Source organism: Rana temporaria, chromosome 1, assembly GCF_905171775.1.
Source record: "Rana temporaria chromosome 1, aRanTem1.1, whole genome shotgun sequence".
In the NCBI taxonomy this organism is placed as follows: domain Eukaryota; kingdom Metazoa; phylum Chordata; class Amphibia; order Anura; family Ranidae; genus Rana; species Rana temporaria.
This window is the reverse complement of record NC_053489.1, coordinates 538,792,768-538,817,582: the sequence shown is the minus strand read 5'-3', so window position 1 is coordinate 538,817,582 and position 24,815 is coordinate 538,792,768. Positions and strand designations below refer to the sequence as shown.

General features: G+C 43.5%; 1 protein-coding gene across 1 annotated transcript in view; it reads right to left on the bottom strand.

Annotated features, from left to right (window-relative positions):
- TMA16 (translation machinery associated 16 homolog) overlaps positions 1-24,815 on the bottom strand; it is a 96,294-nt gene that overhangs the window by 47,645 nt on the left and 23,834 nt on the right. Inside the window, exons 2-4 of the mRNA XM_040332721.1 lie at positions 14,918-15,028; positions 12,279-12,283; positions 5,120-5,157 (exon numbers count right to left, since the gene is read on the bottom strand). Coding sequence (XP_040188655.1) covers positions 5,120-5,157; positions 12,279-12,283; positions 14,918-15,028 — 154 coding nt within the window. The remainder of the gene's footprint in view (positions 1-5,119; positions 5,158-12,278; positions 12,284-14,917; positions 15,029-24,815) is intronic.

Below are 24,815 nucleotides of genomic sequence, written 5' to 3'. Positions count from 1 at the left end.
GTCCCGGAGCTTCGGACCGGGTCGCGGGCATGCCACGGCTGGGTACTAGTACAGGACGTACCTGTACGTGGATGTGCCCAGCCGTGCCATTCTGCTGACGTATATGTGCAGGAGGCGGTCCTTAAGTGGTTAAAAAGTGCCAAAAATCGGCCAACCTCTATTTACTACCACTTTAAAGTCCCACCATGTCAAAAGAGCTTTGAGTCTTGCTAGCCTACCATTGCTTTCAATGGGCTTCCACCACACAGCTAAGCCCCGGAACCCTCACTTGGTCTCCTGAATGCAAATGCTCACAGCTTTATTGCAAGCACAGATGGGGGTTTAAAACAGAAAGACTGTGAATGAATCACTTTGTTTTACATATAAAAAAAAAAAAAAAGTATGCAACTATTTAATACGATCAGATTTTTTTTTTAAGTAAAGGATAAGACACATTGTAAAGGCAAGCATTAAAGATAAAATATAATAAGCTCTGCTGAAGGAAAATGTTCAAGAACACTATTTAGTATGCTGCCTGACAATAACAGGATTTTACGGTTAGCTTCCCAAGAAAGCAATAATACCTGTCCCAGTATTCCTGGTAGGATTTATGTTCTGGATCAGATTTTTTGAACTTCAATTCCTAACTATGTTCCATCATTAAAGCAGCTCGTCTACAGAAAGTTTAGGGTCACACAAATGATGTGTCTAAAGAACCTTTTTCAGTTTTGTTCTGCTGTGTCTTTAGATTTCGTATAACTACACTCATATAATACATTTATTATCTCTGCAAGAAGAAAGTCATTTTATGATGCATACTTGCTTGTGATGCATAGGTTTTATTCCTTTTATATCTCACAACCGCATACAAATTACACTTATTTTTTTTCCAAATGTTTATATAGAATTTAAAGAATAACTGCATTTTAATACAAGAAGGATTTCATTTGTATAAAGAGTAACTACAATTCTCCCCCAACACTGGTGACAAAACCAATGGCTGACATTTAAAGTAACAGAACCATGGCAACAGTTGTGACTAGCCTTGAATCTCATACAGCCATTACAAATTTGCAATCTTCATTGAGAGGCGCTACTTACAGCTGATGTCTAGATTGCCAAGTGATAAACTTGGCCTCTGACCTTTGAGGAAACAAAGCAAGAGTTTAAGGGGAACACCAGGGAATATAAATAATTTGCTTTTACTTGGTCAATGGAGGTTATCGGTATAAAAAAATATATTTATCATGCCGGATACTTCACACAGCGCACTTGTTCTGGCACCAACAGTTCCACTAGTGTACAGTGTTTCCTCACTCTCCCCTTGTTTCATTCATAAACAGCTTGTATTCTTTGAACGGTCGGCAATTTGGGAATTCCTATACCGATATCAAGTGAGTTTAAGACCATGACTTACATAACAGCATGTGCAAGCAGATACATAGGCCCAGGTTCACGTAGAATTGCGGCGGCGTAATGTATCGTAGATACGTTACACCGCCGCAAGTTTTCATCGCAAGTGCCTGATTCTAAAGCACTCCGGCGTAAGCCACGTACTTCAAAGGGGCGTGTGCCATTTAAATTTAGGCGCGCTCCCGCGCCGGACCTACTGCGCATGGGCCCTTTTGAATTTCCCGCCGTGCTTTGCGCGAAGTACGTCATTTTTTCGAACGGGGACCGTGCGTAGCGTACTCCGTATTCCCGGAGTCTTACGCAAGAAGGAAAAAATTTTAAATTTCGACGCGGGGGAACAACGGCCATACTTTATACAGCACATACGTGTGCTGTGTAAAGTAAGGGCACCTAAAACGACGACTAACTTTGCGACGGGAAACTAGACTAGCAGCGACGTAGCGAACGCGAAAAACCGTTGTGGATCGCCGTAACTACTAATTTGCATACCCAACGCTGGTTTACGACGCAAACTCCCCCCAGCGGCGGCCGCGGTATTGCATCCTAAGATCCGACAGTGTAAAACAATTACACCTGTCGGATCTACGGGCTATCTATGCGTAACTGATTCTATGAATCAGTCGCATAGATACTCAGAGATACGACAGAGTATCTGAGATACTCCGTCGTATCTCTGCTGTGAATCTGGCCCATAGCTCCCAGATACATCAACATTGTAAAGGGCCTAAGTTATACACATATAAAAGGCACATTCTAAACATCAGAATATTTTCTATACAGTCCGACACTTGTCAAATGGTTTACTTAGTCCTAATAACTGCCACAATTTTGCTTCTCCCAAAAACCCTACTCATTTTACAAAATAATTGGTCAGAAAGCTTTTCAAAATGAGTTTTGGGTATTGCTGTCCAAGGCTAGGCTTGCCTGCATGTTTCATATGCCTATTCAGTAATTGCTTCCACCATACGTGACCGTCATTACCCTGTCAGACTGTGGCTGCTACATTTTGTCTGGGTCTTTTAACCTGTGTGAATTTTGGCTTCTTAAAAAAAGGAGCAAACATCCTACCTGCTAAAATCATTAAAGGGGTTGTAAAGGTTTGTTCTTTATTTTCTAAATAGGTTCCTTTAAGCTAGTGCATTGTTGGGTCACTTACCCTTTCCTTCCATTTCCCTTCTAAATTTTTTCTTTTTTTTTTCTTTGTCTGAATTTCTTACTTCCTGTTTCTCCTCAGTAAACTTGCCACCATCATCCAAGCGGTGGAAAGTCAGTCAGAACAGCTTACCGAGGAGGAACAGGAAGTGAGAAATTCAGACAAAGAAAAAAAAAACATTTAGAAGGGAATCGAAGGAAAAAAGGTAAGTGAACCAACAATGCACTAGCTTAAAGGAACCCATTTAGAAATTAAAAAACAAACCTTTACAACCCCTTTAAGGATATTACCGTTTACCTTGAAACCCACTGACCTTAGCCTGAGGCCTCATGAATTCAAATGGCTTCTGTAAATTCTTACAATTTACATTAGATTATGCATTATTCTATATACTGTATATGATTTAAAAGGGGTTGTAAAAGTCTCAAGGTTTTCACCTTAATGCATTAAGGTTAAAAGCTTCTGTGCTGCAGCTCTGTCCTCTTTGGATAGATTGATAGCAGCAGGAGCCATTGGCTCCCACTGTTGTCAATAAAATCCAGTGACATGAGAGTGGGGCCGAGTCCTGCTGTCTGTGTTAACCACTCCAGCCCCGGAAGAATTGACCCCCCCCTTCCTAAACCAAAGCACTTTTGCAACTTGGCACTGCATCGCTTTTACTGACAATTGTGTGGTCGTGGGTTGTGGTGCTTAAACAAAATTAACGTCCTTTTTTTCTCGCAAATAGAACTTTCTTTTGGTGGTATTTTATCACCTCTGCTGTCTTTATTTTTTGCGCTATAAACAAAAAAACAGCGTCAATTTTGAAAACAAAAAATATTTTTTTACTTTTTGCTATAATAAATATCCCCCAAAAATATATATAAAAAATAATTTCTCTCTCAGTTTAGACCGATATGTATTCTTTTACATATTTTTGGTAAAAAAAAAAAAAAATCCAACAACCGTATATTGATTGGTTTGCACAAAAGTTATAGCGTCTACAAAGTAGGGGATAGTTTTATGCCATTTTTATTATTTATTTTTTTACTAGTAATGGCGGCGATCTGCGATTTTTATCATGACTGTGACATTATGGCGGACACATCAGACACTTTTGACGCTATTTTGGGACCATTGTCATTTATACAGTGATCAGTGCTATAAAAATGCACTGATTACTGTGTAAATGACACTGGCAGGGAATGGGTTAACCACTAGGGGGTGAGGAAGGGGTTAAGTGTGTCCTAGGGAGCGATTCTAACTGTGGGGGTGCTGGACTACCAGTGACACCAGTGAACATCAAGTCAGGTACAGGTATGTTGCTTTGCCCAACCAAGCCATTCTGCCGACGTATATATGCATGAATTGGTCGGCAAGTTGTTAATAGATACAGCAGCAGGACTTGTGAGAGTGTCCGCACAGGTGCCCCCATGGAAAGCAGCTCTCCCTGGGGGCACCCGATGAAGAGGAGGGGCCAAGAGCACCGCCGGGGCACCCCAGAAGAGGAGGATCAGGGTTGCTCTGTGCAAAAACCTGTACGGTTTAGGAGATATTCCCCCCGCAATGCGCCGCTGATTGCAGCGGCGCATGCTCAGCGGGGATCCTCGGCTAAAGGACCTTGCCGAATTGAAGTCTCCCACGCGCATGCACAGCGCTGGAGCGGCGATACCCGGAAGACACGCCGGAGCAAGATGACATCTCGCTCGGCGTGGACCAGGTAAGCTCTCTTCACCTCGTTTTAAGGTAAGTATTTCATAATGAGCTAGTATGCGGTGCATACTAGCTCATTATGGCTTTTCCTTTACAGGTGTAAAAAAAAACCCTTTACAAATCACTTTAATCTGGAAACTATGGGCCAGATTCACATAGCCCGGGCGCAGCGTAACGTAACTGGTTTAAGTTACACCGCCGCAATTTTTCCAAGTTAGTGCCCGATCCACAAAGCACTTACCTGGAAATTTGCGGCGGTGTATCCTAAACCCGTCCGGCGCAAGGCGTGCCCAATCGAATGGGGCGAGTCCCATTTAAATTAGGCGCGCTCCCGCGCCGGACGTACTGCGCATGCTCCCATCGCAAATTTCCCGACGTGCTTTGCGCGAAGTTACGACGCGCCGACGTTTTGTGAATCGCGACGGGTAAAAAAAGACTTGCGCCGGGAAAAAAAAAATATTTAAAAAAAAATTGAAAGCGACGCGGGAAAGACAGGTATACTTTTACATGGTGTACTAAGTTTACACTTTGTAAAAGCAGCCCTATCTTTGCGACTGCAAACTAACACTTGCGGCAACGTAACGACGGGAAAAAAATTTGTGGATCGCCCTAACTGCTAATTTGCATACCCGACACTGGTTTACGACGCAAAATCCCCCCAGCGGCGGCCGCGGTATTGCATCCTAAGATCCGACAGTGTAAAACTATTACACCTGTCGGATCTTAGGGATATCTATGCGTAACTGATTCTATGAATCAGTCGCATAGATAGAAACAGGGATACGAGGGCGTATCAGGAGAAACGCCGTCGTATCTCTTTTGTGAATCTGGCCCTTTAATAGTACATCAACATACCAGTTTGAGAGACAAGATTATACTCACCAATTATACTTAGTTTTATTGCTTTTTCATTTTTTAACCTTTATAAGAGAAGAAAAAAAAAGATGAATATGTAAATAAAATTTTTGAAAAATATAAAATTGTTTAGTGTATTAGAAGCAACACATAAGCATTACAAATAAAAAATGCATGGCAATATTACAGTTTAAAGGAGAAATATGGCCAAACCTTTTAGAGTACTTTCACACTGGGGCAGGGGGGCGTGAGCGCTAAATCGCCGCTAATTTTCAGCCGTTAGCGTGGCGCTTTTTACCACCACAAGGGGCCGAATAAAGGGTTAATAGCACCCACAAATCACCGCTGTTGAAGCGCTTTGGAGGCGCTTCGGCAGCGGTGCCCATTGACTCCAATGGCAGGGGGTGGTGGAAAAGCAGTGAGTGCCCGAAAGATGCTGCTTGCAGGACTTCTTCTAATGTCCTGTAAGAGCACTGCTCCAGTGTGAAAGCACTCAGGCTCTCATACTGGGGCTGCAGGGGAGGCGCTTTATAGGTGCTAAAAGCGCCTGAAAAATGCCCCAGTGTGAAAGGGGTCTTAAGGCCATACTTCTCCTATGGATCTCAGGAGTGCAGTTTGTTCTGCACTCCTGTGACCCGTTTCCAGCTGACTATCGACTGACACCATTCAGCTGGTCCAGACTCTGGAAAGATCCTGACCATATGGTCGGGATTCACCCAGATGCTTGGACTGGCACTTGGCTCAGCCACAGCGCAGGGTTGGAGGGGAGAGAAGACAGCCAGATATGGACAGTCACGGCACTTTGCTCAGAGTGGAGGGGGAGAACTGAGTGATCATCAGTGTTTGATTTCTCAGTTCTCACTGCAGAGTCGGCGGAGAAAAGATGAAGAATCTGATCGATGCTGTATCCACCTAGGTGAGTAGAATTGTTTTTTTTTTTAAATCCCAAATTTATTTTTTAAAGTCAATCTCCAGGTAAACATTTTTCACTTACCCTCTAAAGTATGTTTTACTTTCCTAAGCCATTTGTCTCGACCCCTTTGGGCCAGCACCAGCATTTTAAACCGACTTTTCAGAGACATCTGTGCGGGTTCGTGCACAGATGTCTATTGAAATCACCCCTGAGGTCGCCAAAGTAGTGTAGGAACTACTTTTGGGAATCGGTGCAGTGCCGCAAAGTCAGTGTTGCACCGATTCGGATAGTGCCATTGCTGGAAATAGGCTTTGATTTGGCATGCGATTTGACATGCCTAAAGGCCTGGTGTGAATAAGAGCTTAGATGGATTTTTTGTATTTAATGCCAGCAATTGGGAATGATGTTTCAGCTTGCTCATTTCTTTGCAGCCCAACATGAATTAGAAATTTTAATAGAATGAGGTCTCAGGTGTTTTCTAGTGGATGAGGGCTACACTTCCTAAGTTTGCAGGAACTCTTTTTTGTCCCTTCGCTCTATTTTAGGAACCTTAAATTATTTACAGCAGATTAGGCTGCACGTAAACAAGGTAGAGATATGACCTATTTTGCCTGTCAAGTTTCCATGTTTCTCTCACAAGTTTCTTTGAACTGGGGTACATAGTAGCCATCAAAAGGATGTGAACAAATTTAAAGTGCAATTAAAGCGGCGTTCCACCCAAAAGTGGAACTTGCACTTTAAGCACTCCTCGCCTCCTGACATGCCACATTTGGCATTTCATTTTTTTTGGAGGGGTGTACCCTCTTTTTAGTGAGACTTCCTGTCCCACTTCCTCCTTTCTTTCTTCGGCCGCCTAGGCGACTCCTCTCGCCCTAGGTGGCCCCTTCCTGCCAGCAATCTTCTGGGACACAACAAAGATCCCAGAAGATCGGCTGGCCAATAGGAGGCGCAGTGCGACTCACGCATGCATGCTCGGCCATGAAAACGCAAGCCATCATGGCCAGGTGCCCCCACTTAAGATGACGCGCCGAGGAGGGGGAGAGGAGCGAGCCTCCAGGAGGCCATATTGCTGGACTGTGGGGTAGGTAAGTGTCAGTTTATTAAGAGTCAGCAGCTATGCTTTTTATAGCTGCTGATATGTGGAACTCCGCTTTAAAACCTCTTCTCCGATAGTCCAACCAAGTACCAAATCCAGTTACTATGTGACCAGTCTACCCTCTCACCCTCCTACAAACACATTTATACCCTTGTTTGCCTTAGTTATTACCCAAATATTATATCTCACAATTTTACAAACTTTGTCGTTAGTCATACATGTCATTAGCAGGAAATTAAATCTAGGTCATATTATATGCTCCACCATAATGAGCTTCACAATTAAAACTTTTTGTTTATGGACCTTCAAGTCTCTGTATTTATCAGTTATCTTTTTATTTTTCTTTGCATGATATGTACTCTGTGTTACAATGTGACTAATAGGATTTTACAGCTTACCTGTAAAATCCTTTTCTTGGAGTACATCACGGGACACAGAGAAGCATAGTAATTACTATGTGGGTTATAGAGTCTACCTTCAGGTGATGGACACTGGCACGCCCTTAAGCCAGTAAGTTCCCTCCCCTATATAACCCCTCCCATACCGGGAGTACCTCAGTTTTGTAGCAAAGCAATAAGTGTCCCAATATCCTCATCAAGAGGGGCAGGAGCTCTGTGTCCCATGATATACTCCAAGAAAAGGATTTTACAGGTAAGCTGTTATAAAAATCCTATTTTCTTTATCGTACATCACGGGACACTGAGAAGCATAGTAATTACTATGTGGGATGTCCTAAAGCAGGGTTTGACAAATTTGCTTGGAATCCAGGAGCCAGCTAAAAAAGTTAGGAGCCAGAAAACGCACCCCGTCCCGACGAGCTTGCGCGCAGAAGCGAACACATACGTGAGCAGCGCCCGCATATGTAAACAGTGTTCAAACCACACATGTGAGGTATCGCCGCGATTGGTAGAGCGAGAGCAATAATTCTAGCCCTAGACCTCCTCTGTAACTCAAAACTTGCAACCTGTAGATTTTTTTAAACGTCGCCTATGAAGATTTTAAAGGGTAAAAGTTTGTCGGCATTCAACGAGCGGACACAATTTTGAAGCGTGACGTGTTGGGTATGAATTTACTCGGCGTAACATTATCTTTCATAATATTAAAAAAAATGAGGATAACTTTACTGTTGTCTTATTTTTTAATTTAAAAAAGTGTATTTTTTTCCCCAAAAAATGCGCTTGTAAGACCGCTGCGCAAATACGGCGTGACAGAAAGTATTGCAACGATCGCTATTTTATTCTCTAGGGTGTTAGGATAAAAAAAAATATATAATGTTTGGGGGTTCTAATTAGAGGGAAGAAGATGGCAGTGAAAATAGTGAAACATTTTGAAAAATTACATTAGAATTGCTGTTTAACTTGTAATGCTTAACTTGTAATACCAACGGCCACCACCAGATGGCGCCAGCTCACACATCTGGTGGTAATAACTTGTAATACCAACGGCTCACCACCAGATGGCGCCAGCTCACAAGCCAAGTCGCCAGGACGCCATTTCTAGTCGCCATGGCGACCAGGATTTGTCGAGCCCTGTCCTAAAGCAATGCCAAATGAGGGGAGGGAAACACCAAAGTCTGCCGGGCACCATCAGACGTGAGGAATCAAACTGCAGCCTGCAGCACACTGCGCCCCAAGGCGCCTTCCTCACTCTTTTGTATATCCAATTGATAAAATTTAGTGAAAGTGTGGACTGACGACCAGGTCGCGGCCTTACAGACCTGAGCCATGGAGGCATGATGATGCACTGCCCAGGAAGTGCCAACCGCTCTAGTGTGGTGCGCTTTAACCTTAAGCGGAGGAATCTTTCCTTTCAAGCCATAGGCTCGAGTAATGGACCTGTTGAATCCATTTAGAAGTAGTGGACTTAGACACTGCCTGTCCGCTTCTGGGACCATCCGGCAGAACAAATAAAATGTCAGATTTCTGAATCTGAGCAGTAGCTTTAAGATACATTTTAACTGCTTTCAGTACATCTAGAGTATGCAACGATCTTTCTGTTGCAGAACTAGGTTCTGGAAAAAAAAGAAGGGAGAACCAGACCCTGGTTCAGATGGAAGTTTGAAACTACCTTGGGGAGGAAGGCCAGATGAGGCCGCAGGATCACGCTGTCCTTAAGAAGAATTAGGTATGGCTCTTTACATGAAAGGGCCGCCAACTCCGATACCCTCCTAGCAGAGGCTATGGCTACCAAGAACACCATCTTCCTGGTCAAGAGGACCAAGGGAATGTGAGCCAGAGGCTCAAAGGATTGCTTCTGTAGGGCAGAGAGAACCAGATTCAGGTCCCACGGGCACAATGGGGTTTTAATTGGAGGATTAATACGAATCACCCCCTGTAAGAAGGTCTTAACCAGAGAATGTGTAGCCAGTGGCCTTTGAAAAAATATTGATAAGGCCGAGACCTAGCCCTTGATGGTACTCATGGCAAATCTCATGTCTGCCCCTAACTGCAGAAACACCAGTATTCTGCCGATGAGATACCTGCGAGGATGCCACCCTTTGGCTTCGCACCAGGCCACATATGCCTTCCAAACTCTGTAATAAATAAGCCTAGAGGCTGGCTTTCTGGCATTAATTAGTGTAGACACTACAGAATTAGAGAGACCCCTCCTCTTTAGGATATGGGTTTCAACAGCCAGACCGTTAAATTTAGAGACCGTAAGGAAGGGTGGAATATTGGCCCCTGTGAGAGCAGGTCTGGACGGAGCGGAAGAATCCATGGATGTCCTACTGACATCCTTACAATCTCTGCGTACCAAGCCCTTCTGGGCCAAACCGGAGAGACCAGAATTACTGGTTTTCGTTCCGACTTTATCCTGCGAAGGAGGCGGGGTAACAATTGCAGCGGAGGAAACGCATAGATTAGGGAGAACCGATCCCATGGAAACACCAGCGCATCTGTTCCACAAGCGAGCGGATATCTCGTCCGGGACAGAAAATTGTCCACCTTCGCATTGAACCTCGATGCCAAGAGATCCACATCTGGTGTTCCCCACCTCTGACAAATTGCCCGGAAGATGTCGGGGTGAAGAGCCCATTCTCCTGGGAGCAACTTAAGAAGTCTGCCTGCCAATTGTCTACTCCCGGAATGAATATCGCTGATATGCACGGGACATGCCTTTCTGCCCAAATCAGGATCTGATCCACTTCTTTTTGGGCTGCACGACTTCATCAAGCCACCATGGTGATTTATGTATGCCACAGCTGTGGCATTGTCGAAATGGTATCCTGACTGGATACCCCCGCAACTTGTCTGTCCATGCTGATAGGGTTAGACGAGCTGCCCGAATCTCTAACAGGTTGACGGTAGAGTTTTCTCGGAGACCGACCACTTTCCCTGGAGAGATAGCTGCTCCAGGACTGCACCCCAGCCTAGCAGACTGGCATCTGTAGTCACAACCCACCAAGACATTGGAACAAAGGACTCTTCCCTTTTAGCAAATTCTGGGGAACCAGCCACCAGCAAAGGCTCTGCCGAACTGTAGGGTAGAGCAACATAGGAAAGTCTAAGGCTTGGGCTTTCTTGTTCCAAGCGGATACGATTGGCGTGTTGTAGTCTCCTTGAGTGGAACTGGGCAAATGGGACGGCCTCGAAATGAGGCTACCATTTTCCCCCAGGAGTCGCATACAAAGGTGAACGGAAGGCTGACGCTTTGAACTGACCAACTGGACTAGTTCCTTAAAGAATCGACCTCATTTTAAGCAAAGATATCTTTCTCTGATCTGTGTCTATGAGCAGACCTAAATATTCCAGCCTCTTCACAGGAACCAAGGCTGACTTGTCCAAGGTTCGAGAATCCAACCCATGGACTCCAGGTACCTCACGGTTCTGCCTATTGCTTGATTTAGATCAACAATTGAGCGATCTACCAGCAACAATCATCCAGATAGGCTACTATAGATATGCCATGAGACATAGATTGGCCAACAGGGGGGCCAGCACCTTCGTGAAACCCTGAGGGTGCCTTGGCTAGTCTGAAAGGTAAGCCACAAACTGAAATGGCGCTGATTATCGCAAAGCGTAACAGCTTCTGATGGCCGAGGAAAGATAGGTATGTGTAGGTATGCGTCCCTTGATATCTCCAGTGGACCGTTAATAGTTCCCCTCCCCGCAGGGAGACGGTCCCTGACCGAATTGATTCCATCCAAAAGCATCGGACATTTAGGAACTGGTTTAGGGCCTTGAGATCCAGAATGGGTCTTACGTCTCCGTTTGGCTTGGGGACGGTAAAAAGATTTGAATAGAAACCCAAACCTTACTCTTCCACCGGTAGTTCTATGATCACCCCTTGGGAGAGCAGATGATCCAAGGCCAACGCTAGAGACTTTCTTTTTCCCGGGTCTTTCGGGACGCTTGAGGCCAGGAAGCGGGGTGGAGGAAACTCTCGCAACTCCAGCCTGTACCCCTCGGAAACCGTGGAGAGGACCCAATTGTCCTGGATCCTTTCTTGCCAGGTCCCTGCAAACAGCTGAAGTCTTCCCCCCACCCGCTGAGTGGGGGTGAACCTTCATAATGCTGACTTGGCCGGCTTACGGTTCCAGGGTTTCTTGGGAGCCTGAGATTGCCCTTGAGGTTTTCCTCCTGCATTAAACCTTCCGGGAGGCCTTCGGGACTGCCTGGAGGCAGAAGGCCCAAGAACTGGAGAGGAGGGCCCTAAACCTATTTTTAACTGGCAACAGCGTGCTTTTGCCACTGGAAATTTTCTGGATATACCTATCCAGATCTTGCCCAAACAAACACTCTCCGTGGAAGGAAACCTGGCTAGAAGCTTCTTGCAAGGGGTTTCAGCAGGACCAGTTTTTTTCAACCAGAAGCAGCCTACGCATATGTACTAAAAAGTAGCGTAAGGCAGGAGGACTGTTGTATAGAGTCCTTGATGGCATCTACTGCAAAGCATAATGCCTTGGGAAAGTCGGCCAACTTCCCGAGCTTGCTGGACTTGGGACATCTTTTCAAGACCTGCTTCATCTGATCTTTTAAGGCTTGCAGATACAATAGCTGCTATTGCAGGATGGGTTACCCCTCTGGCTGTAGCGAATAAAGTTTTTAACAACGTCTCCAGTCGCTTATCTGTCGGGTCTTTAAACATCTGCACGTTGGTCACCGGACAGGTCAGAGTCTTGTTCACACAGGAGGTTTGCTGCGTCCACTGTAGGGACACTCAATTTTTTAGTGAACTTTTCCTCCATGGGATATAAAATAGAATTTTTTTTAGGAGGCAGAAACAATCTGGATGTTCCCAATCTTGATAGATAAGACCTTCTAGTAGCGGATGAGCCGGAAAGGAATAATCCACCTGAGGGTCTTTCAAAGAGCCCAAAGAAGAGACCGAGCTAGAAGGCTGGCTCTAATAGAGGTAACTTGAAGGCCGAACGGACCATCTCAGTAAGGGACTGTACTAACAACCTTTCGGACTGAGAAGCCGAAACGGTTTCTCCAGGGTAAATGCTCAGAGAATCTGACTGACCTCTGCCTGATCCCCTGAGGGTAAATCAACCTCTTCCGGGGATAGTTGTTCCAGCAAAAGGAACTCTGCAGGGGGAGAGGGAGACCTGGTGCGTTTGCAATTAAAGTCGCCAATCTTTTCTCCAGTCCACCCATGGCTGAGGCCAGAGCCTCCTCTGTTACAAACACTGGAGCAGGCGGGGCAAGGGCAGCTGAGGCACCCAATAGCCCAGATGGATTACCCTGGGCCACCTCTAATTTATCAGGAGAGAAAATAGCCGCAGGAGCATGTCCGAGATCCTCTGAGCCTGATGGCGAACCTTTTGACTTTTTTGCATTTTTAGCCCCAGAGCCCTTTACCATAGTAAAGCCGAGGTACTCACAGCCAGGAATTGCATCCACTTGCGGACCTATACAGCAGCACTGACGCTGCTATTTGATGGTCAGCGAGATGCAGAGCACACTATGTGCCTTAAGAAAATGCCACTGTCAATTTATGCACAAAAAAAACTCTGTGTCCACCGTCAGCCAGGATGGGTGAGGTAGACTGAGCTTTATGGACTAGGTGCAAGTCACCTGACCTGCTCTGTCCTGCAATTTCAGGCTCATAGAGAGCAGCTGAAACAAATCCTTGTGCGCGCGTCGCCACCGTGCGCGCCTATTACAAGGCCATGCGCGCGTGCACATACTGCGCCTATGACTATTGTGCGTGCGTGCACTTGACGCTGACACGCCCGTGCACGAGGTTGCTGTCAGCCGAAGCCAGCATGTGAGGACCAAAAACAAAAGTTTTGGAGGAACCTTCCCCAGGAACCAACTACTAGCAGGTGGAGGCTAAATGACGCACTCAGGCAAGTACTCATAGATAAACCTCACAATAACTGCTACACCAGGAAAATGAAAGGAGAGCGAGGCACAGACAGGCAGACTTTAGGCAAACTAGCATAATGGCTCAAAAGACGGAAACTTTCAGAAGTTCTGAAAGACCCTTCACTTACCTTATCCAACGCTGCAGGACTCTGCAAAATACAGGCAGTCCAATCTTCGCCCATCACGGAGAGCTGAGTCTGCAGACCTTCAGGGAGGACCAGTGTCCATGGACAGGAACACCACACCCCTGGACCCATATCGCACCCTGTCAGTAAGCTTTTGGTATTGGGAAATTGACCAAAGTACTGAAAACCCAGGATCCAGCCCTAAAAAGAGGGAGCATTACAGGCCAAACCCCGTTCTTCTCAACCGGGGCCCGGGTACCGTCCACTTTGGCTAAGCAGCACTTTGACGGATCGGTTTCTATGGAGGCTTTTTAAATCCAGCATGGATCCCTCCAGTGGAGCTACTCACAGCACATGTTCACTCGTGACCAACACCTTAGACACTGGTGAAAAAACTGAGGTACTCCCAGTATGGGAGGGGTTAAATAGGGGAGGGAACTTCCTGCCTTAAGGGCGTGCCAGTGTCCATCACCTGAAGGTAGACTCTATAACCCACATAGTAATTACTATGCTTCTCTGTGTCCCGTGATGTACGATAAAGAAAAAACTGTTTAAAAAAAAGAGCAATAAAAGTCAGGCTAGTCTCTGCCCCTCTTACTCCCAAACCTCCCTACTGGTTAGTGAGGCTGCTCCTCACAATACAGGACCAATATTGAGGTCTGAGAGTCTGGAAGGACTGGCCCAACCTTAGCTTTTATGATTTGAACATACAAGTAGTTACCTAAACCTCACATTCTGCAGGTATTTCAAACTTAAAGTGGGTACACTTATTTATTTTTTTAGTTCCTCTTTGCCTGGTTTGCTAGCAGTCTTATTTGTACTGTACACATATTTAGTGCAGTGTACACTCTCAACATCTGTAACATGGGAAGAATTCAATCTTGATTCGTATTAACACAACTCCACCATGCATCTGCTGCCAGTTGTATCATTTACCTGGCCACTTAATGGCTAAAAAAGGAATAAACTATGTTTGGAAGAGGAAATGAGCAAGAGGGGCAACAGAAGAGCACAGAGCTGTCATGGCTATAGAAGAGCCAAGTTTGTCATGATGTGTAAATACTAGTATTAGCCAGCAGGGGTTGCAGAGTGGGTTATATAAAATTGGATTCAAACTATTATTGTGTCACATTTACCCCTTTTCAGCCGATCTATGAAATTCAATGCAGTAGCATGTGAGAGGAACCTGGTGCAATGTGCTGTACAATATATTCAATGCGACGTCAAGTTGCTATATACTGCATTTTTATACACTGCTTCTCACTGCATATTCAGCTATATCTTCTGGTAAACACAGGATCCCAATTTTTACCACAACATTTTCTATGTCCACAATGGGCATGCATTGCTACAGGGTTAAATAAAAAGATCACTTACTTTTCTTTCTGTCCTGTTTATGGACCTTCTCGTGCTAAGCTGAGCAGCTTTTCTACTGTACGGATGGATGACTTTCTTTTCTTGTTTACCTTTATTATGTGGAGCTTTAGGCTGCAAAACAAAGTGCAGGATGATTAAGCATCTACAATAAGAAACAAACTGGGAATTGAGACATGATACCGCTCTAAAAACTGGTGATCCTTGGCTTTGCTTCCGTCCCACTAAACCAAAAGGTGCTGGCTATGCACAGGTGCATAGGATAGAAGAAGATCCTGAACTGCCCGCACTCCTTAAAATGATGTCTTTATTGTACAAATGAAATCCAAAAAAACAACCAAAGCGATGCAGTCAAAATGAAGTGAACAACAGGAAAAAGGTGGCTGACATGTTCACATCATGTGATTCTTACTCGTAGCTTGGGGCACACATCCTTTAAGTATTGGTATTTACTTCACAATAGGGGTCCTGCCAGGACACCACCTAATATAATTGTTACTTACTGCTGCATCTTTGGAACTATGTTTAAAATAATGCTTTCTTAAGCTTTTGTACATTACCTAGCAAAAGTGTGCCCGGTGTTAGTCTAGGGCAGGGGTGTCGAAGTTAATTCAATCATGGGCCACTGTATAGCCTTGCTTATGTTGTGGCAAGTTGCACTTAGGCCCCTTTCACATTGGGGGCGTTTTTTCATGCGGTTACAGCGCTAAAAATCAATGGGAAAGCGCGGTCGGTATTAAACCCTGTTTTTTCGGCCGCTAGCGGGGGTTAAACTCACCGATAGCGGCCCGAATATCCGCGTAAACACGATGGTAATAGCCCGCGCTACAGCCTAACTGTGAGAGGATCTTAACCACTTAAGCCCCGGACCTTTAGGCAGCTAAATGCCCAGGCCAGGTTTTGCGATTCGGCACTGCGTCGCTTTAACAGACAATTAAGCGGTCGTGCAACGTGGCTCCCAAACAAAATTGGTGTCATTTTTTCCCCACAAATAGAGCCTTCATTTGGTGGTATTTGATCACCTCTGCGGTTTTTATTTTTTGCGCTATGAACAAAAATAGAGCGACAATTTTGAAAAAAAAATAATATTTTTTACTTTTTGCTATAATAAATATCCCCCAAAAACATATATAAAAAAAAAAAATCCTCAGTTTAGGCCGATACGTATTCTTCTACCTATTTTTGGTAATAAAAAAAAAACGATTAGTTTGCGCAAAATTTATAGCGTTTACAAAATAGGGGATAGTTGTATTGCATTTTTATTAATTATTTTTTTTTTACTACTAATGGCGGCGATCAGCAATTGTTTTCGTGACTGCGACATTATGGCGGACACTTCGGACAATTTTGACACATTTTTGGGACCATTGTCATTTTCACAGCAAAAAATGCATTTAAATTGCATTGTTTGTTGTGAAAATGACAGTTGCAGTTTGGGAGTTAACCACAGGGGGCGCTGTAGGAGTTAGTGTTCACTTAGTGTGTGTTTACAACTGTAGGGGGGTGTGGCTGTAGGACTGACGTCATCGATCGAGTCTTCCTATATAAGGGATCACTCGATCGATGCAGCGCCATAGTGGAGCACAGGGAAGCCGCGTTTACATACGGCTCTCCCCGTTCTTCAGCTCCGGGGAGCGATCGCGACGGAGCGGCTATAAACGAATAGCCGCGCCGTCGTCCCGGATCGCTCCCCGCGGGAATCTGACCGCCGCATGTAGCGGGGGGTCCCGATCGGACCCCCACCCGCTAGAAGGCAAGGACGTACATGTACGCCCATTTGCCTGTACGTGCCATTCTGTGGACGTACATTTACATGCGGCGGTCGGAAGTGGTTAAAGGGGACAATAAATACCAGGAATTTGTTATGTGCAGAGTTCAGGTGTGTCACATGTACAGAGTGTAAAGTTCAGGGGTATGCTACAAGCCAAAAGTTTCTTGCATTTCACCCACTGGGCCCAGCTCTAGTACCCTCTGGCACGGTAGGTGGCTCTGCCTCTCTTTCTCACTTGCAGGTAGATCATAGGTCAGCATCTGTTCACCTGTGCAGGAATGGGGATCACAGTGCAACTTACCATGTAATTCCCCATCCCACACTCCACCGGCATCCGCATCTCCCTTGTCCCCACCATCAATGCAGAGCAGGCGGGATCTATGTGAGCCACTGAGAGGAAATCTGTCCTTGTAAACACAGAAGGCTTCTGCGTCTACAAGGGACATTGGTGAGCAGAAATCTGAGGGCGAGACCCATAGGTTTCAGCTGAAAGAAAGCCCTGGGTGCAAGGGCCGCAGAAAATGGCCTGGCAGGCCAAATTCGGACTGGGTGCCACGCGTGGGGCACATCTGGTCTAGGGGGAAGAGGGTGGCTGACTCTACAGGTGTTTTTAGTCAAACAGTGGACAGATAATGAGCTGCATCAATCCAACTGTCATTAGCAAAACAAAGAGGTGTAATATGTGTGTTACGAGACAAGGTGAGAGCAGTAACATAGGTGAATCAGCCAACTAGAGGGGAAAAAAACAATATGTCACGATTGTGTCTGTATGTGAGTAATGTCACAACATCTCAGCTTATTATTGTTAACCTGCGGCCGATTCGCTTGTAGTGACATATGACACCTAGGTGATGCCACATAGCAAAGTCTCCAATGTGGCATAACAGAATGCAAGTTCAGTGTATTTTTTCCCCGCCCCACAATAACTCCAACATGCAATAACTGACATTATGGTCTTAAAGTGTCATATTCAGCAGAATCCTCAAAAAGGAACACCATAAAGACCATATTTACATAGTTACTCGGATGACACAAAAAAAAATACAATTTGCACCAACAGGAGAAAAAAAAATCCTTCCCGATCACCCAGAAGGCAATTAAATATTCCCTTAACCAATAATATCTGATGTTGTTAATATCAGTTCTATGTTGTATATTTACAAAAGGCATTCAAGTAAACTCAAAATTCAAAGATCAATATAAAAGGTTTAGCAGGACAACAATGTTTTATATAGTTAGTCAGGTTGAAAAAAAAGACACCAGTCCATCCAGTTCAACCATAAAATAAATAAATTATATATATATATATAAAATAATAATAATAATATCATACAATCCCATATACCCAACTCCACACCCACAGGTGATCCAGAGGAAGGCAAAAAAAAAACAGCAAAGCATGATCCAATTTGCTACAGCAGGGGGAAAAAAATCCTTCCTTTTCCCCCCCGAGAGGCAATCGGATGTGGTACTTCCTTCATTGATACAGCCACTAAATTAGGTTCTTTTAGACCCCTTTCACACTGGAGACCCTAAACAGCCGCTGCTGTGTCTCCAGTGTCAAAAGCCCCAAGGGCTTTCACACTGGAGCTTTGCGCTAGCAGGATGGTAAAAAAAAGTCCTGCTAGCCACATCTTTGGAGTGGTATGTATACCGCTCCTGCCCATTGAAATCAATGGGGCACCGCAGCAATACCGCCGGCAATTCGCCTCTGGAGAGGTGATTTGCGCTGGTTTTTAACCCTCTCTCAGCCGCTTTGCTCTCTCGCCCTTACTTAAACCCAACCCTACACACCCCTTAAATGGCCTGTAACTATATGGTAACCTATTTTATATCTATGTGTTTATATTGACGGCTACTTGGCTACTTTGGCTTATCTGACCCAATAACACAAATAACTCCCATATCCCTTGCCTATAAAACAGCATAGTGTGCTGTATCCTGCGGCTGGTATTACTAAAGCCCAATAAGGACAAGGCAGTCAGAACTGTGCTAGTGATAAGACCAGTACAATGATTGGCAGGATTGTGGTGCCCTATTTGCTAGAACAGCCAATAATAACATATAAGTGTGGGGGAAAACTCTGAGAATATTGGATAGGTAGGGGAGCATGTTGGGCAGGGCATACGGAAGAACTTTTGAATTTTTGAAATGTAAATAATTAGCTATTTTGCTTTCCATTAGATGTGTTTAGAGAATGTGAAAATAAAGTAATTGCTAGCATTATCATTTTAAAGGAGGAAGGAACTAAAAAGATTTTTTTTGAAACTTGGCCAAACAACCAGGTCACTTATTCATAAGTCTATTATTCCAATTTGTCTGACCTGCAGAGGAAGGTCCTGAAATCCTGTTGTTTTAAATTGGTTGTGTGCCCTTCAGGCAGCAAAGTTGCTTATATGTGTAATGTATATGTGCAAATGTGCCTTTCTTTGATTTAACTTGCTTGTTAGCAGCTAAATTTAGACCATAGACGCATCTCCATAGCAACACCTTATGATAGATCCTAATGGATATTTTTTATCTATACAGCAACATGTAAACTTTAGGACAGATGTTGGAAATTGTCCACGAGTGGTTTCTATGACCACAAATTGTGGTCATAGAAACAATATTTAAAGCAATATTCTGCAGGAAAAGTCAAAATGTATACAGTTTTTATAATGCAAGAAATAGTCAACCTTGACCTCATAATAAGGGCTTGTTTACTGCGCAATTCCCACACTCAGTGTGCGGTTTCTACATGCACGTTTACATTCACTTGAAATGCGTCTGCTGTGCATTTTATTTTGTATCATTTATTATATATTTTTTGCAAAGTTGCATTTACATGCGTTTTCAGTGCATTAGCATGTGTTCCAGTGCATATATAAAGAAATTCAGCATGATATTTTTTGGTTTGTTGAACGTGGCACAAATTAGGCTTATAGAAATATATAATTTTTTCTTGCATATGCAAAAAAAATGGTCAACTGCATATGATGTAAACAAGCCTGCATTCACACCTGAGCGTAGAATCTTTTAGCGCTTTTTTGCATGTTTTTATGCACAATTTTGGGGCGTTTTTTATTAGCCAATAGAGAAAACTCGTTATTTTTTTCAGCTTTTTTATTTTTTTCTATTAGCTTTTCTTTTTTTATTATAATTTTTTATTTTTTTTGTTAGGATAAGGGGTTAGTGTTAGGATTAGAGGGTTAGGGTATTTATTTTTTGTTAGGCTGGTAATACTACTAAATGAATAAATGCATGTAAAATGAATACACAATAAATAAAAATATTTATTAAATTCAATAAATGTATTCTAGGTAAGAATAAATAATTAACCCCTAAGAAATAAATAACAACATAATAACCCGAACACAAAATAAAAATACATACATTATGATCTTTTTCAGGGTTTGGGTGTTATTATAATTAATAATTGACTTAATATTTTTTAGGGGTTAATTAATATTTTATTTATTACTACACTATATTAATTTATTTTAGGATGATTTTTAGTTATTTGTGTATTTATTTTAATGTCTCTTTATTCATATATTAACATTTTATTAGAACCAAAACAACTAATCGATTAATCGACAACAAATCGATTATGAAATTAATCGATTACAATTTTCACAATTGATTATTTGACCAGTAACATAATGGGGTTAAAAAAACTAAAATTAGCCCTTTATAGTACAAAAAAGCAAAAATCGCTACTGAAAATATTATTTTCACTGTCCCACAGTAAAAAAATTAACCCCTTACAGTAGCGATTATTTGCTCTTTTTGTACTTATTTTTGATTTTTTGTTACTAAACATCTCAGGCCTGGATTCACACCTCTGTTTTTTGGTGCTTTTTGCAGAAACACTACAGTTCATTTAAATGTTTTCCTTTGGGACAAGTTCACATCCATGATTTTTTTTTCAGCTGCTGCGTATTTCTAATAGGCAAGGACTTTTTAACGCAAAAGGTGCTATTTTTTTTTTGGTTCAATATACTTCAATGGAGAAGCTGCAGAAAAGCATGTAATGTGTTTTTGCGTTAATTTGTGTTTTGTAATCTGCCCAACAACAAACTGGCCCAAAAAAATGTAAAAATTATATATATATATATATATATATATATATATATATATATATATATATATATATATATATATATATATATATATATATTTTTTTTTTTTTAAGACTATTAACCGATTAATCGAAATAATAAATCGGCCAACTAATCGATTATGAAAATAATCGTTGGTTGCAGCCCTACATTTTATTTTTGAAATGTTTTCATTTGAGCAGAAAATTACGTCAAAACACGCAGCTGTACATGCGGCGGTTCCCGTGGCTTCAGGAGCGATCCGGGACGAGGGCGCGGCTATTCGTTTCTAGCCGCCCCCTCGCGATCGCTCCCCAGAGCTGAAGAACGGGGAGAGCCGTATGTAAACACGGCTTTCCCGTGCTTTACTGTGGCGGCTGCATCGATCGAGTGATCCCTTTTATAGGGAGACTTGATCGATGACGTCAGACCTACAGCCACACCCCCCTACAGTTGTAAACACACACTAGGTGAACCCTAACTCCCAAACTGCAACTGTCATTTTCACAATAAACAATGCAATTTAAATGACAATGGTCCCAAAATGTGTCAAAATTGTCCGAAGTGTCCGCCATAATGTCGCAGTCACGAAAAAAATCGCTGATCGCCGCCATTAGTAGTAAAAAAAAAAAAAAAAAAACTATCCCCTATTTTGTAAACGCTATAAATTTTGCGCAAACCAATCGATAAACGCTTATTGCGATTTTTTTTTACCAAAAATAGGTAGAAGAATACGTATCGGCCTAAACTCAGGAAAAAAAAAATATATATGTTTTTGGGGGATATTTATTATAGCAAAAAGGAAAAAATATTGCATTTTTTTCAAAATTGTCGCTCTATTTTTGTTTATAGCGCAAAAAATAAAAACTGCAGAGGTGATCAAATACCACCAAAAGAAAGCTCTATTTGTGGGGAAAAAAGAAGGCAAATTTTGTTTGGGAGCCACGTCGAACGACCGCGCAATTGTCTGTTAAAGCGACGCAGTGCCGAATTGTAAAAACCCCTTGGGTCATTTAGCAGCATATTGGTCCAGTCATTAAGTGGTTAATGAATGATGCGTCCTGGAAAAGAACTGTATTGTCACTTAGTACTAAGCAGAGTGCTTGCTGTTATAGCTGAACTGCAAAGATTGTCCTGTCACGTTTATCAGAGTTTGTGCGCAGCAGGTAGCGTGTCTGTCATGGGCCAAAGTATGTGTCAGAAAGTTAAACGGTTAATTGGTTTACCCGTCAAAGAATTTAGACTCTTCTATGATAAATCTCATGCATTAGGCTTTGCTCACTCGGCGTAGCCAGCCAGGCAACAAACTTATTTCCTAGTTCACCAATTCAGCTTTCTATGTCACCCATCTGCTCCAAGCCTATTCATTAAACCATGAATTGGAATCATCACCTCTGACAACTTAGCAGGGAGGTGAAACAAGAAATCTGAATTTAGAAAGTTATGCTGGCCATACACTCCACGAAAAATCTTCCAAACAAACTTTCGAAAAACGAACGTTCGGTCGTGAGCGCAAACGATAGTGCCATCATGTAATGACCGATAAATCGTTCAGTGGACATAAATAAAAAAATTGTGTTTGTTCTTTTTACATATACCTAGTACAGAAAGTTCGGACAGGAAACCTTCCGATTTATCGTTCGCTCGGCAGAAAATTTCCAAATGTGTCCTTTGTTTTTTCGGCTCAAAAACGTCCCAACGATTATCGATTTTATGCCCATTAACTGTTCGAAAAACAAAAGAACTGTCTGAACGACCGAATTTCGGACAAATTTTCGTATAGTGTATGGCCAGCATTAGGCTTCATGTATACTGCTGCTGGTAAATGAACGTTTAGAAGCAGTTGGGCAATTTTTTCAACTGCTTATGTGGAAAGTCAGCCCTGCACCGCGCGGGAACGCGGCCATCGCGTCAAGCACTCACGTAGCTGCGCAAAGCCACGCCCCCTCCTCTTCCCCGTTTGGACCAGGCATGGGGAGAGCAAGGAGGGGCTAGAGGAGAACCGCCAGGTCTCCCTAGGTGACGGACGCCAGGCAATGAAGCACACCGCCACCAGGGATGGGGGAGCCAGACAACACATGGAGCTGTTCTACCAGCAACCCTCTCCTGACATCTCACCATGGCTGGACTGTACCCTAGAGGAAGCCTGCATTAAAGCTTGCTGAACCCAGAAACACATTGAAGGTCTTCAAGAGGGTCCTTGGTCCTCATCTTCAGATACCTCAGGAATCAAAAATCCAAAAAATGAATCCAAACTAAAAGCCTCAAAGGCCTGAAGGGAGCCATGTCTTCTCCTATACTAGGCAGAAAAAAACTGAACTGCCTGGTGTAGGCTGAGAGGATATAGTCAGTGGGACCGCACCCTGGGCGGGGCGGTTCAGCTTTGAAGTTAACACTTTCTGCCTAGTCACTCCTAAAGATAGGCTATTTCCCACTATGTCAAGATTAATGCTGTGTCTATCCATGAACGTAAGAGAAATGACAATGGCAGAGAAGGGGTTAACCACTAGGAGGCGCTAACAGGTTAAGTGTGCCCTAAGGGAGTCATTCTTACTGTAGGGGGGCGTGGCTGGACGTGTCACATCACTGATCGGTGTTTTCTATTACAGGGAACAGATGATCAGTGACAAGCCACAGAGAAGAACGGGGAAGGTTTGTTTACACTCACCTCTCCCCGTTCTTCAGCTCCTGTGACCCGATCGCGGGACACTGGCGGCGATCGGGTCCGTAGGGTCCCGCGGTCACGGAGCTTAGAACCGGGTCGCGAGCGCGCTGCTGGCGACACGCGCGTGACCCACGGCTGAGCACTTAAAGGGCAACGTACCTGTACGTGCCTGTGCCCAGCCATGCCATGCCATTCTGCCGATGTATATCCGCGTTAGGCGATCCTTAAGTGGTTAAGAAACACACACTCCCCTGCCCCCCCCCCCCCCCACACACACAAAATTACATGCCAAATGTGGCATATAAGGGGTGATGAGTGCTTAACTTAAGACCCGGACCAATGTGCAGGTAAAGGACCAGGCCCCTTTTTGCGCAGTCATGCGACGTGGCTCCCAAATAGAGCTTTCTTTTGGTGGTATTTGATCACCTCTGCGGTTTGAATTTTTTGCGCTATAAACAAAAATAAAGCGATATTTTTGAAAAAAAATCTATTTTTTACTTTTTGCTATAATAAATATCCCCAAAAAAGATATAAAAAAACTTTTTTTTCCTCAGCTTAGGCTTATACATATTCTTCTACCTATTTTCGGTAAAAATAAAAATAAAAATTGCAATAAGCGTTTAACGATTGGTTTGCACAAAATTTATAGCGTTTACAAAATAGGGGATAGTTTTATGGCATTTTTATTAATAATTTTTTACTACTAATGGCGGCGACATTATGGCGGGCACATCGGAAAATTTTGACACATTTTTGGGACCATTGTCATTTTCACAGCAAAAAGTGCTATAAAAATGCATTGATTACTGTGAAAATTACAATTGCAGTTTAGGAGTTAAGCACTAAGGGGCGCTGTAGGGGTTAAGTGTGACTTCATGTGTGTTTCTAACTGTAGGGGGGTGGGGCTAGACTTGTGACGTCACTGATAGTCTTTCCCTATATCAGGGAACAGACGATCCGTGACACTGCCACTGTGAAGTACGGGGAAGGTGTGTTTACACACACCTCTCCCCGTTCTTCAGCTCCTGTGACCGATCGTGGGACTTCAGGCGGCGATCGGGTCCCGCAGCTGCGGTCACGGAGCTTCGGACCGGGTCGCGGGCACGCGACCCACGGCTGGGCATTTAAAGAGGACGTACAGGTACATTATTGTGCCCAGCTGTGCCATCCTACCGACGTATATCGGCGTTAGGCGGTCCTTAAGTGGTTAAAGCAGAGCTTACACTTTTGGGTGGAGCTCAGCTATAAAAGAGTTTTCAGGCAACAAGTAGAACCAAACAACAAACTGCCAGTGATAATCAACAAAGATGAAAGTTGATGTAAACCCTCCATTACACCCAGTGAAGTGAACAGCCTCAGATGATACATAGAGATGAAACAAAT